This window comes from Serinus canaria, unplaced genomic scaffold (assembly GCF_022539315.1).
Source record: "Serinus canaria isolate serCan28SL12 unplaced genomic scaffold, serCan2020 HiC_scaffold_97, whole genome shotgun sequence".
NCBI classification, from domain to species: domain Eukaryota; kingdom Metazoa; phylum Chordata; class Aves; order Passeriformes; family Fringillidae; genus Serinus; species Serinus canaria.
Window position 1 is genome coordinate 1 of NW_026108211.1, and position 14266 is coordinate 14266.

General features: G+C 65.7%; 1 protein-coding gene and 1 non-coding gene across 2 annotated transcripts; both read right to left on the bottom strand.

Annotated features, from left to right (window-relative positions):
• Positions 1-287: 287 nt before the first annotated feature.
• NPR1 (natriuretic peptide receptor 1) lies at positions 288-13043 on the bottom strand (the record flags this gene model as incomplete). The annotated part of the gene is made up of 17 exons (XM_050987666.1): positions 12338-13043; positions 8565-8764; positions 7941-8054; positions 7274-7409; positions 6476-6567; positions 6254-6389; positions 6076-6160; positions 5876-5996; positions 5102-5176; positions 4926-5003; positions 4713-4817; positions 4255-4326; positions 3277-3436; positions 3035-3190; positions 1635-1803; positions 663-809; positions 288-588 (listed from the first exon to the last, which is right to left on the bottom strand). Coding segments are annotated over exons 1-17 (2838 nt in total), but the record flags the coding sequence as incomplete, so codon positions are not given.
• Positions 13044-13862: 819 nt separating this feature from the next.
• TRNAM-CAU (transfer RNA methionine (anticodon CAU)) lies at positions 13863-13934 on the bottom strand. The gene has a single exon. It is a non-coding gene; the product is annotated as a tRNA-Met (tRNA).
• Positions 13935-14266: the final 332 nt, after the last annotated feature.

The window sequence follows — 14266 nt, forward strand, 5'->3', positions numbered from 1 at the left end:
CCCCAGGTGTCCCCCAGGTGTCCCCCAGTGTCCCCCAGGTGTCCCCCAGGTCCCCCAGGTGTCCCCCAGGTGTCCCTCCAGGTGTCCCCCAGGTGTCCCTCCAGGTGTCCCCCCGGTGTCCCCCAGGTGTCCCCAAGGCGCCCCCCAGGTGCCCCCCAGGTGTCCCCAGGTGCCTCCAGGTGTCCCCCAGGTGTCCCCCAGGTGTCCCCAGGTGCCCCGAGGTGTCCCCAAGGCGCTCCCCAGGCGCCCCCCCAGGTGTCCCCAGGTGTCCCCGAGGTGTCCCCCAGGTGCCCCGAGGTGTCCCCCAGGTGTCCCCCAGGTGTCCCCAGGTGCCCCGAGGTGTCCCCAAGGCGCCCCCCAGGTGTCCCCGAGGTGTCCCCCAGGTGTCCCCTCACCTTGTAGACGTCGAAGTTGTCGATGATGGCGTCGAAGCAGGTGTAGAGGTCGTTGAGCAGCGTCACCACCTGCATGGGGGTGCTCTGGGCCGACAGCGCCGTGAACCCCACGATGTCACTGAAGTAGATGGTGACGCTGTCAAACGCCTCCGCCTGCACCGTCTCGCCCCTCTTGAGCTGCTCTGCCACCGAGCTGGGGGACAGCACGGGGGGGTCAGGGCGGGCACGGCCCCCCCGGTGCCCCCCCAGGACCCTCCCGGAGCTCACTGGGGCAGGATCTGGTAGAGCAGAGCCTCGGCCTTGCGCTTCTCCTCCAGGTAGGCCTGGGTGCGCTCCTCCACCAGCTCCTCCAGGTTGTTGGCGTATTGCTCCATGCGCGACAGGAGGTTGTCCAGGATGTTGGTGCTGCTCTCCCTGCGGGAACGGGGTCACCGCCCACCTGGGGACTCTTCTTGGGGGTCACCTCCCACCTGGGGACTCTTCTTGGGGGTCACCTCCCACCTGGGGACTCTTCTTGGGGGTCACCTCCCACCTGGGAACTCTTCTTGAGGTCACCTCCCACCTGGGACTCTTCTTGGGGGTCACCTCCACCCACACCCTTCTGGGGTCACTCCACCTGGGACTCTTCTTGGGGTCACCTCCCACCCCAGACCCTTTTTGGGGTCATCTCCCACCTGGGGACCCTCCTTGGGGGTCATCTCCCACCTGGGGACTCATCTCCCCCCCCAGACCCTTTTCAGGGGTCACCTCCCACCTGGGGACTCTTCTTGGGGGTCACCTCCCACCTGGGGACTCTTCTTGAGGTCACCTCCCACCCCCAGACCCTTTTTGGGGGTCACCTCCCCTGGGACTCTCTGAGGTCACCCCCCACAACCTTTTTGGGCGTCACCTCCCACCTGGGGACCCTCCTTGGGGGTCACCTCCCACCTGGGGACCCTCTTTGGGGGTCACCTCCCACCTGGGGACTCTTCTTGAGGTCACCTCCCACCCACAGACTCTTCTGGGGGTCACCTCCCACCCACAGACCCTTTTTGGGAGTCACCTCCCACCTGGGGACTCTTCTTGGGTGTCACCTCCCACCTAGGGGCTCAGGGACCCTCTCTGGATGTCACCCCTCACCCAGGGACCCTTCCTTGGGGTCACCCCTCACCCAGGGACCCTCTCTGGATGTCACCCCTCATGTGGGGACCCTTCCTTGGGGTCACCCCCCGGCCTGTGGGTGGGGGTCCATGGTGGCACCTGTTGAACTTGCGGAGCTGGACCTTGATCTGGTTGAAGTCGGGGCGCTCCAGGACGTCCTCGGCCCAGCAGTGCTGCATCAGCTGCCCCAGCTCCTCCAGGTGGCAGCCGACGTTGGCCGAGGGACGGAAGCTGGGCCGCTCCCCGCTCTTCACCCGCTCGATGATCTCTGCGGGCACGGGCACCCGTCACCCCCCGGGGCTCACCGGGGGTCTGGGAACCCAGCCAGGGGTCCAAACACCCACTGGCCAGTCCAGTAACTCATCAGAAGGTCCCAGAACCCATCAACGGGTCCAAGAACCCATCTGTGGGTCCAGGAACCCATCTGTGGGTCCAAGAACCCAGCCAGGGGTCCAAACACCCACTGGCCAGTCCAGTAACTCATCAGAAGGTCCCAGAACCCATCAGAAGGTCCAAGAACCCATCTGTGGGTCCAGGAACCCATTGGCCAGTCCAAGAACCCATCAGAAGGTCCAACCATCCATTGATGAGTCCAACAATCCACCCGCAGGTCCCAGGCAAGTCCAACACCACGTGGTCCAGGACCCATCAATGGTTCCAAGAACCCATGAACACATCCAAGAATGGATCAATGGATCGTCCAAGAACCCATCAATGGTTCCAACCCATCAATGGCTCATCCAAGCACCCATCAATGGTTCCAACCCATCAATGGCTCATCCAAGCACCCATCAATGGTTCCAAACCATCAATGGATCATCCAAGCACCCATCAATGGTTCCAAACCATCAATGGATCATCCAAGAACCCATCAATGGTTCCAAGCACCCATCAAAACATCCAAGAATGGATCAATGGCTCAACCAAGAACCCATCAATGGTTCCGACCACCCATGAACACATCCAAGAAGCCATCAATGGTTCCAACCCATCAATGGCTCATCCAAGAACCCATCAATGGTTCCAAGAGCCCATCAATGGTTCCAACCCACCAATGGTCCCATGGCCACATCCAAGAATGGATCAATGGCTCATCCAAGCACCCATCAGTGGTTCCAAACCATCAATGAATCATCCAAGAACCCATCAATGGTTCCAAGAACCCATCAATGGTTCCAAGAACCCATCAATGGTCCCATGGCCGCATCCAAGAATGGATCAATGGCTCATCCAAGAACCCATCAGTGGTTCCAACCCATCAATGGATCATCCGAGAACCCATCAATGGTTCCAAGAACCCATCAATGGTTCCAACCCGTCAATGGCTCATCCGAGAACCCATCAATGGTTCCAAGACCCACCAATGGTTCCAAGAACCCACCAATGGTCCCATGACCACATCCAAGAATGGACCAATGGACCCAACCACCCAGGAGCACCTCCCGACCCCACCGCCCCCCCAGCAGGCCCCCTGCGCGTCCCCCCGCCTCCCCGCTGACCTTTGGGGCTGAGCTCCATGCCCTCCACGTAGAAGACGCCGCAGCGCAGCGCGATCTCCTGCAGGATGATGCCGAAGCTGTAGACGTCGCCCTTCTGCGTGCCCCGCGCCGGCGGCTCCTCCATGCGCAGCAGCTCCGGCGCCGTCCACAGCTTCTCTGCGGCACCGGGGACCCGGTCAGCCCGGGGGACACTCGGGGGACAATCGGGGGACATTCGGGGGACGCCGGGGGAGGGGTCTCACTGGCGAAGAGCGCGTGGGTGTCGTCGCCGTCGGGCGGCACGCGGAAGCTCTCCAGGCCGTAGTCGGTGATCTTGAGCACGAAGCGCGAGTCCACCACGCAGTTGGAGGACTTGAGGTTGCCGTGGGACACGATGACGCCGTTGTGCAGGAACTGCATCCCCTGAGAGGGGGCAGAGGGGGCTCGGGCACGGCCGGAGACCCCCGGGGGGTGTGGGAGGGATGTGGGGTGGGGGTTCCCATGGGATGTAGGACCCCTGTGGGGTGGGGGTTCCTGTGGGATGTAGGACCCCTGTGGGGTGGGGTTCCTGTGGGATGTAGGACCCCTGTGGGGTGGGGGTTCCCGTGGGATGTAGGACCCCTGTGGGGTGGGGGTTCCCATGGATGTAGGACCCCTGTGGGGTGGGGGTTCCCATGGGATGTAGGACCCCTGTGGGGTGGGGGTTCCTGTGGGATGAGGACTCCTGGGGAATGGGGGATTCCTGTGGAATAGGGGAGATCTGTGGGGTGGGGACCTCTGTGGGATGGGGAATTCCAATGGGGTGGGAGACCCCTGTGGGATGGGGGACCCCTGTAGGGTGGGGGACCCCGGTGGGTGGGGGATTCCTGTGGAAAGGGGGATTTCTATGGGATATGGGATTCCTGTGGGATTTGGGATCCCTGTGGGATATGGGATTTCTGTGGGATAGGGGATTCCTGTGGGGTGGGGATCCCTGTGGGGTGGGGATCCCTATGGCATGGGGGACCCCTGTGGGATGGGGGTCCCTGTGGGATGGGGGTCCCTGTGGGATGGGGGTCCCTATGGAATGGGGGATTTCTATGGGATGGGGGACCCCTATGGGATGAGGGACCCCTATGGGATGCGGGAGATCTGTGGGATTTCTATGGGATGGGGGACCTTGTGGGATGGGGGATTCCTGTGAAATGGGGGACCCCTGTGGGGTGGGGGACCCCCCCAAGGTGGGGACACGTCACCGCTACCTTGACGATGTCGTTGGTGAGGGAGTAGCGGAACATCCAGTCCAGGGTGATGCTCTCGTTCTCCAGGATGTCCTGGGGACACGGGGGTGAGGGGTGGCCCCGGGCCGGGGGTCCCGCTCCCATCCCGGTCCCATCCCAGCCCCATCCGGATCCCGGTGCAGCCCCGGGAGGGTCTCGGTCCTGTCCTGGTCCCATCCCAGTCCTGTCCCAGTCCCGGTGAAGCCCCGGGAGGCTCCCGGTCCCGCTCCCGAGTCCGGTCCCAGCCTGTCCCGGTCCCAGTCCCGTCCCGGTCCCGCCGTCCGGAGGGTTCCGGTCCCGTCCTAGCCCCGTCCCGGTCCCGGTGCAGCCCCGTCCCGGTCCCAGAGCAGCCCCGGGAGGGTCTCGGTCCCATCCTGGTCCCATCCCGTCCCGGTCCCGGTGCAGCCCCGTCCCGGTCCCGGTCCCGGTCCCGGCCGTACCTGCAGGCTCCCTCGCGGGCAGTACTCGGTCAGGATGCAGATGTTGGGCGGGTCGGTGCAGGCGCCGATGAACCGCGTCAGGTGCTCGTTCTGCACGTCCCGCATCTGCCGGGGGCAGCGGGGGTGGGCGGGGGTCCCGCCGTGTCCCCCCCCTGGCCCGGGACCACCCCCCGGTGTCACTCCCCGGTGTCACCCCCGGTGTCACCCACGTACGTGTTTCAGCTCGAACAGCACCTTGCGCGTCAGCTCGATGCGTTTGCGGTTCAGGTGCTTCACGGCCACCAGGTTACCCTGCGGGGACACGGAGGGGTGGCGACACCGCGCTGGGGACACCGGGGTGGTGACAAGGCGGGGGGAGGGTCTCACCTGCTGCCCCGCCCCCCCTTTACCTTGTAATAGGCGGTCTTGGCGTACACCTGGAACTGGCCCTCGGCCGTCATCAGCGAGCCGTAGTTGGAGCCCCTCTGTGCCGGGGGTGGGGGTGAGCCCGGGGTGACCCCGACCCTCCCGTCCCGGGACCCCCAGCGGGGCTGTGAGGTGGGCCCGGTACCCAGAACACCCGGTACCGGGGCTGTGGGGTGATCCCAGTCCCCAAAATCCCTGGTCCCCGACCCCAAAATCCCTGGTCCCAGGGCTGTGGGGTGACCCCAATCCCCAAAATTCCCAGTCCCAGAGCTGTGGGGTGACCCCAATCCCCAAAATTCCCAGTCCCAGAGCTTTGGGGTCGACCCCAAGTCCCTCACAATTCCCCAGTCCCCGAGCTGTGGGGTGACCCCAATTCCCCAAAATCCCCAGTCCCCGACCCCAAAATCCCCGGTCCCAGGGCTGTGGGGTGACCCCAATCCCCAATCCCCGATCTTTGGGGTGACCCCAATTCCCCAAAATCCCCAGTCCCCGATCTTTGGGGTGACCCCAATCCCCAGTCCCTGAGCTTTGGGGTGACCCCAATCCCCGATCTTTGGGGTGACCTCAATTCCCAATCCCTCAGCACAGCACATGGAACAACCTCTGTCCCCCCAATCCCTGAGCAGGGCCAGGGGGTGACCCCGACCTGTGATCCCCACGGGGGGCCATGGGGTGACCCCAGCCCCGGTGCCCCCGGTGCTCCCGCTCCCCCCGGTCCCCCCGGTGCCCGCAGTGCCCCCGGTGCCCGCGGTGCCCACCAGGGACAGGGTGAGCTTGCTGCCGGCGCTCCTCAGGTGTTTCTCCAGGCTGCTCATCTGCACATCCTCCCAGCGCACCCTCCACAGCTCGGCCGCCAGCTCCTTCTCCAGCTGCAGCTTCCTGCACCCCAGGGAGGGCTCGGTGAGACCCCGGCCCGCGCCCCCCGCCCCTCCCCGCCGTGCCAGCCCCCTCCCCTCACCTGCAGATGAAGAAGGAGGTGACGGTGATGGCCATGAGGATCAGGCTGACCACGAGTGACAGCACCTCCAGCGTGGACAGCGAGGCTGCCGGTGACACCAGGGGGGGTCAGAGCCCGGGGTGGGGTGGGGAGGGGGTCGGGCGGGGGTCTCGGGGCTCTGCCCCCCCCCCCCCCTCACCTTTGCGGCACTGCGGGTCGGTGCCCTCGAAGCCGCAGGGGGGGACATCGGGCGGGACGGCGTTGCCCGGCCAGTGGATGGCTCTGCCCGGCACCATCTGGATCTTCTTGGTGGTGCCGTTGTAGTTGGCCACGATCTTTGGGGTGGGGAGGGGGTGCAAGGGATGGGTGAGGGGGGAGGGGGAAGACCCCAGACCCCCTCCCCACTCAGCCCGGGGCTCACCTGGAAGTCCCCGTGCTCGGGGTCCATGTCCCACAGGGAGTAGTCGCTCTCCCGGTCCCCCTGCTCGTCGATCTTCAGGAAGCCGGTGACACCTGGGGACAGAGGGGGAGGGGCTGGGGGGACCCTCTGGGGGGGCTCGGGTCCCCAAAAACTCACCTGGGTGTGGGGCTGGGGGTGGGGTGGGGGATGGCAGGTGACACCTGGGGAAGGAGGGAGAGGGGCTGGGGGGACCCTCCGGGGGGGCTCAGGTCCCCAAAATCTCACCTGGGTTTGGGGCTGGGGAGGGGGGCTCGAGGGGGGCTTCAATCCCCAAAGTCTCACCTGGGTGTGGGGCTGGGGGTGGGGGATGGCAGGTGACACCTGGGGAGGGAGGGGGAGGGGCTGGGGGGATCCTCAGGGGGGGTTCAGGTCCCCAAAATCTCACCTGGTTGTGGGGCTGGGGGAGGGGGTGGGGATGGCAGGTGACACCTGGGGAGGGAGGGGGAGGGACTTGGGGGGGGCTCAGTCCTCAAAATGTCACCTGGGTGGGGACTGGGGGGACTGGCAGTGGGCTGGGAGGGGGACGGGGCTGGGGACAAGGACAGGGGCGGGGACGGGAGGGGACAGGGGGGTGGGGACAGGCCGGGAGGTGACAGGGGGGTGGGGACACGGGCGGGGCCGGGAGGGGACAGAGGAGGTGAGGACAGGCCGGGAGGGGACAGGGCGTGGGACGGGAGGGGACAGGGGGGGACCGGGAGGTGACAGGGGGGGGCCGGGAGGTGACAGGGGGGTGGGGACACGGGCGGGGCCGGCTCTCACCGTAGAAGGTTCGGTTCCACATCTGGCGGGTGACGGCCCGAGCGTCGCTGACGGAGCCGCCGCGCTCCAGCGTCTCGTGGAGCGCCTGGGCGTAGAGCAGGAGCCCGTCATGGAATGCGGCGGCGATGAAATTCATCTGGGGAGGGGGAAATCAACATCTGGGGAGGAGGGAATCAACATCTGGGGAGGGGGAATCAACATCTGGGGAGGGGGAAATAACATCTGGGGAGGGGGAAATCAACATCTGGGGAGAGGGGAATAACATCTGGGGAGGGACATCGGGACACTGGGAGGGACACCGGGGGGACATCAGGAGGGACACCGGGGGGGACACCGGGAATGGACACCGAGACACCGGAGGGACACTGGGCGGGACATCGGGACACGGTGGGACATTGGGAGGGTACACCGAGACCACCGGGAGGGGACAAGCAGGACACGGGAGCAGCGTGTCCCCCCGATGTCCCCCCGATATCCCGATGTCCCCCCCGGTGTCCCCGTGGAGTCCCGGTGTCTCCCCAGTGCCCCCTCCACTGTCCCGATGTCCCCCCGGTGTCCTCCCCCGGTGTCCCCCCTGGTGTCCCCGCGGTGTCCCCTCCCGATGTCCCCCCCGGTGTCCCCCCGGTGTCCCCCCCGGTGTCCCCGCGGTGTCCCCGCGGTGTCGCACCAGTCCGTCCTGCACGGAGAAGTTGAAGTGCTCCCTCGCCTCCTCCTTGAGGCGCTGCAGGAAGGGCCGGTACTCGGCGTTCTCGGGCTCCTTGTAGGTGATGATGGTGACAGCCTGGCAGGGGACAGCGCTGTCACCATCATCACCCGGGCGTGCCGTGCCCACCTGGGCGTGTCCCTGTCCCTTCCCACCCGGGGCCATCTGTGCCCACCTGGCCATCTGTGCCCACCTGGCCATGTCCCCATGCCCACCTTGCTGTGTCCCTGCCCACCTGGGCATTTCCCCGCCCACCAGGAGCCATCTGTGCCCACCTTGCTGCATCCCCCTCGCCCCCTGGCCGCCCCCCCCATGCCCACCTGGCCGCGCCTCTCCCCCCCGTGCCCACCTGGCCGTGTCCCCCTGCCCACCTGGCCGTGTCCCCGTGCCCACCTGGGCATTTCCCCGCCCACCAGGAGCATTCTGTGCCCACCTGGCCATGTCCCCATGCCCACCTTGCTGTGTCCCTGCCCACCTGGCCGTGTCCCTTCCCACCCGGGGCCATCTGTGCCCACCTTGCTGAGTCCTCCGACCCCTGGCCGCCCCTCCGTGCCCACCTGGCCTTGCCCCCGTGCCCACGCCGCTCACCTGGAAGGCGCGGCGGGCTCGGGCGTCGTGCGGGTCCCCGCGGAGCCAGGGCCGGCGGGGCTCGGGGAAGCGGCGGCCCTGCAGGCTGGCCCCGAAGGTGTCGATGTAGAAGAAGGCGAAGTCGCCGCCCGTCAGCCCCGCGCGCTCCGCCTGCAGCATCAGCTCCCGCAGCGTGTCCGGGGCGCAGCACACGTACACGACTGCGGGACGGACACACGGACGTGGAGGGGGGACAGCCCCCAGACCCCCGACCCAAATCCCTGGGGTCCCCGGTTACTGGGGGACACGGCCCCGAGACCCCCGCCCCAATCCCGGGGGTCCCTGGTTACTGGGTGACACAGCCCCCAGACCCCCGACCCAGTCCCGGGGGTCCCCGGTTATTGGGGGACACGGCCCCGAGACCCCCGACCCAAATCCCGGGGGTCCCCGGTTATTGGGGGACATGGAGCTTGGAGGGGGGACAGCCCCCAGACCCCCGACCCAAATCCCGGGGGTCCCCGGTTATTGTGTGACACAGCCCCCTGGAGACCCCAGCCCCAATCCCGGGGGTCCCCGGTTATTGTGTGACACAGCCCCGAGACCCCAGCCCCAATCCCGGGGGTCCCCGGTTATTCTGTGACACAGCCCCGAGACCCCAGCCCCAATCCCGGGGGTCCCCGGTTACTGGGGGACACAGCCCCGAGCCCCCTGGAGACCCCAGCCCCAATCCCGGGGGTCCCCGGTTATTGTGTGACACAGCCCCGAGACCCCAGCCCCAATCCCGGGGGTCCCCGGTTATTGTGTGACACAGCCCCGAGACCCCAGCCCCAATCCCGGGGGTCCCCCCGGCCGTTGCGTGCCACGGGAACGGTTTCGGTGCCCCCGGGGCGGGGGTCCCGACCCCTCTGCCGGCCCCCCCGTGCCCTGCCCGGCGCTGCCCCGGGCGCCAGGCCGGTGTCGGTTTCCTGTTTTCCCGACTCCGTTTCCTCCTCCCCGCGGCCCTGATGGATTCCCGGCGACACCGTGACCCCGGGGGGGCCTCCTGGGCCCCGCCACGGCCCCTCCGGCCCTGCCCAGCCCCGGGGGCGCTGAGGCCCCACCGACCACCCCCGGGGCTCCCGGTGCCCTCCAGGCTCCCGGTGCCCCCCGGGGCTCCCGGTACCACCCAGGGCTCCCGGTGCCCCCCTGGGGCTGGAGCAGTGCCACAGAACAGGACAGGGCCAGCCCGGGATACCGGGACAGGTGACAAAGGGGGGACACAGAGTGGGGAGGGGTCCAGGGGGTCCCGAGGGTCAGGGTGGGGCAGGGGTAGCGTGGGGGGGGGTGGGGGACAGGTGGGTACGGGGGGGGACAGCTGTGGGTGGCTGTGGACAGCCATGAATAACCATGAACAGCCATGAAAAACCATAAAAATCCCCAGGAACAACCACGAACAACCGTTAAGAACCATTAAAAAAACTATTAAAAAAACCATAAAAAACCCATGAGCAACCATGGACAGCCATGGACAGCCATGGACAACCATGAACAAACATGGACAACCGTGGACAACTGTGACAAACCATAAAAAAACCATTAAAAAATCATAAAAAAAACCATGAGCAGCCATGAACAACCATAAAAATCATGAACAGCCATGGACAACTATGAAAAAGCATGGACAGGTGTGAACAACCGTGTATAGGCACGAACAGCCATGAACAGCCATGAACAGCCGTGTACAGGCATGAACAGCCATGAACAGCCGTGTAGAGCTGTGAACAGCCATGAACAGCCATGAACAGCCGTGTACAGGCATGAACAGCCATGAACAGCCGTGTACAGGCACGAACAGCCATGAGCAGCCATGAACAACCGTGTGCTACCATGTACAACTGTGAACAACCACAAACAACCGTGAACAACTGTGTAAAACCATGTACAGACATGAACAGCTGTGTGCAGTCATGAACAACCATGAACAACCACGAACAGCCATGAACAACCATGTACGGGCATGAACAGCTGTGTACAGCTGTGAACAACTGTGTACAACCGTGAACAACCACGAACAGGCATGAACAACCGTGTACAATCACACACAGCTGTGTACAACCATGAACAGCTGTGTACAGCATGTACAACCATGAACAACCGTGAACAGCCGTGTACAATCACACACAGCTGTGAGCAACCACGAACAGGCATTAACAACCATGTACAACCACGAACAGCCACAAACAACCATGAACAGCCACGAACAGCCATGAACAGCCACGAACAGCCACAAACAACCATGAACAGCCACTAACAGCCACAAACAGCCGTGTACAACCATGAGCAGCCGTGTACAATCACACACAGCTGTGAGCAACCACTAACAGCCATGAACAGCTGTGTACAACCATGAACAGCCACAAACAGCCACGAGCAGCCATGAACAACCACGGATAGCCATGAACAAACATGAACAGCAGTGTACAACCATGAACAACCACAAACAACCACGAACAGCCACAAACAACCATGAACAGCCACTAACAGCCACAAACAGCCGTGTACAACCATGAGCAGCCGTGTACAGGCATGTACAACCATGAACAGCCATGAACAGCCATGAACAACCGTGAACAACCTTGTACAACCATGAACAGCCGTGTACAATCACACACAGCTGTGAGCAACCACTAACAGCCATGAACAGCTGTGTACAACCATGAACAGCCACAAACAGCCACGAGCAGCCATGAACAACCACGGATAGCCATGAACAGCCATGAACAACCATGAACAGCTGTGTACAACCATGAACAGACATGAACAACTGTGTGCCACCATGAACAGCCACGAACAAACATGAACAGCCATGAACAGCCATGAACAGCTGTGTACAACCATGAACAGCCACAAACAGCCGTGTACAGCCGTGCACAGCCATGAACAATCCCACACAGCTGTGAACACCCGTGAGACCCCCCCGTGAGAACCCCAGCACAGCCGTGTACAGCCACGACAAGCCGTGCACAGCTGGGCACAGCTGTAAACGCCCCCGTGCAGCCGTGCCCAGCTGTGTCTGCCACCCACAAACACCCGTGAAACCCCCCGTGAGGCCGGGCACAGCTGGGCACAGCTGGGCACAGCTGTAGGCAGCTGTGAACACCCCTGTAAAGTTGGGCACAGCCATGTATGGCCATGAACACCCGGGCACAGGCATGCCAAGCCTGGCACGCCCACGGGCACCGGTGTGGGGCTGGGCACTCCTCTAAGGGCTGTGCCCTCCTGTGTGGGGCTGTGCCCTCCTGTGTGGGGCTGGGCACTCCTGTGTGGGGCTGGGCACACCCGTGTGGGGCTGGGCACTCCCGTGTGGGGCTGGGCACTCCTCAGTGGGGCTGTGCCCTCCTGTGTGGGGCTGGGCACACCCCAGTGGGGCCGTGCCCTCCCCTGTGGGGCTGGGCACTCCTCAGTGGGGCCGAGCACTGCTCTAAGGGCTGTGCCTTCCCGTGTGGGGCTGGGCACTCCTCAGTGGGGCTGGGCACTGCCCTGTGTGGCTGAGCACCACCCTGTGTGGGGCTGGGCACACCCCAGTGGGGCTGGGCACACCCGTGTGGGGCTGGGCACTCCTCAGTGGGGCCGTGCCCTCCCTTGTGGTGCTGGGCACTGCCCTGTGGGGCTGGGCACTCCTCAGTGGGGCCGTGCCCTCCCCTGTGGGGCTGGGCACTCCTCAGTGGGGCTGTGCCCTCCCGTGTGGGGCCGCGCACCGCCCTGTCCCCGTCCCCCCGCCCCGCCGGCGCCGTCCCCGCTTCCCCGGCACTCACTGCGCCCCTTCGCCTTGATCTCCTGGATGATGAAGGAGAAGTTGCCGTCGTCGCGGAACACCACGTCCATGACCGTGAGGTTGCGCAGGGTGGGCAGCTGCACGTACAGACCCTCGGCGGCGAAGTAGTAGGGCCGGTCTCCCGCCGGCTCGTCCCAGTACACCAGCAGCGCCCGCCGCGTCCAGTTGAAGCGCCGGTGCAGCTGCACTCCCAGTTCGCCCAGTTTGCGGTGGCTGGGGCCGGCGCGGGTGGTCAAGCCGAACTCCTCGCTCTTGTCGTCGAAGCCGTGCGCCTCGGCCCCCGCCGTGACCAGCGGCAGCTGCCAGTGCCCGGTGAACCGAGCCACCGGAGCGGCCGAGTAGACGCAGCCCGGCCCCAGGAAGGCGGCGGGGTGATGGGCGAGCCACAGGTCCACGGCCACCAGCGGCGCGGCCATTTCCGAGCAGACCCCGTGGCGATCCTCGCTGTCGCCGAACACCCAGCCCAGGGTGAAGCCGGGCAGCAAATCCCGCCGGGAATTCACGGCGGCCGCGGCCAAGCGAACGGCGGGACCCACGCGCGGCCAAGCCCACGGGTAGGTGAGGTTGCGGCGGGGCAGCACCACGGCGAGGGTCAGCGGGGCCGGGGCCGCCCCCGCGGCCGGGAACGGGGCCAGCAGCGGGGCCAGCAGCGGGGCCAGCACCGCCAGCATCGCCCACGGACGGAGAGTGGCTTCCCCCCACCACCCCCGCCCCGCGGCGGGGCTGAGCCCTTGCTCGCCCCCCCCACTGGTGACACAAAAGGCCGTTATCATCCACACCGAGCTTAACTCCTTCCTGCCCGCTCCCCCCGCGGCATTCCAGCCGGGATGGGCGGCGGATGGGGCCGCCCGCCGGTGGGTGGGGGTGGGGACGTTCCCGCCCGTGGGGGGGGTGGGGGGGTGGGACGGGATCTGTCCCCTCCGCTCTGGGCGGTCGCCGCCACCCAAATGCCGCTGCTGACCCGGTCACGCGTGGGGCGCTGAGACCCGAGAAACTCGTTAGGGTGCAGGGACATCCCGACCCGCGGAGCCCACGCTGTCCCCTGGCGGCTCCGGAGCGTTCGCGCGGCCCTGGGGGACTCGGGGGGGGTTCGGACACCTCTGGCCCCGCACCTCCGTGGGAAGTTGTGCCCCGCGGAGGGGTCACGGCAGCCCCACGGCAGTGGGGGGGTGACCCCGGAGGTGCCGCTCGGGGGTTGCGCGGCTGCCGGGGACACCCGGCAGCGCTCGGGGAACACGCGCGGATGGGGACAGGGGCAGAGGCTGGGGACACACACAGCGGGACGCGCGCAACGGTCCGGCCGTGGCGCACCCGCAGCTCCCGGGAGCGCGGGTGGGGTGACACCCGTGACACCGATAACCCCACGCTGCTAGCGGCTCGCCAGCAGGCGAGACAAGCCCGGGCAAGCCCTAGGGGAGCATTAAGAAGTCAACGCAGCAAATAAAAAAAAATAACAAGTAAATCAAACCTCGCGTGGAGTCGGAGAGTGGAAGAAAAAGTTAAGCTAGCAGAGGATGGTTTCGATCCATCGACCTCTGGGTTATGGGCCCAGCACGCTCCCGCTGCGCCACTCTGCTGCTGTACGGAATTGGCCGGGCACTTTATGACGGTGGGGCGCGCGCTCCATTCATGGGCTCCGCACCCCCTCCAGCGGCCGCCCGGCGCGCGCCGCCATTGGCCGCTTCCCTCTCTGATTGATGTGCCGCTCCACCAATGGCTGTTGGAGAAGCCCCCGCCAGGGGTGGGATGAGGGAGAGCGGCAGCCAATGAGCGGGCGGGTTGCTGCGGGGTCTGTGAGCGGCTCTTCATTGTCGGGAGCGGCGGCGGCGACATGAGGTGGGACCGGGGGGACACCGGGACCGGGGGGACACCGGGACCGAGACCAGGGGGATACCAGGACCGGGGGGAT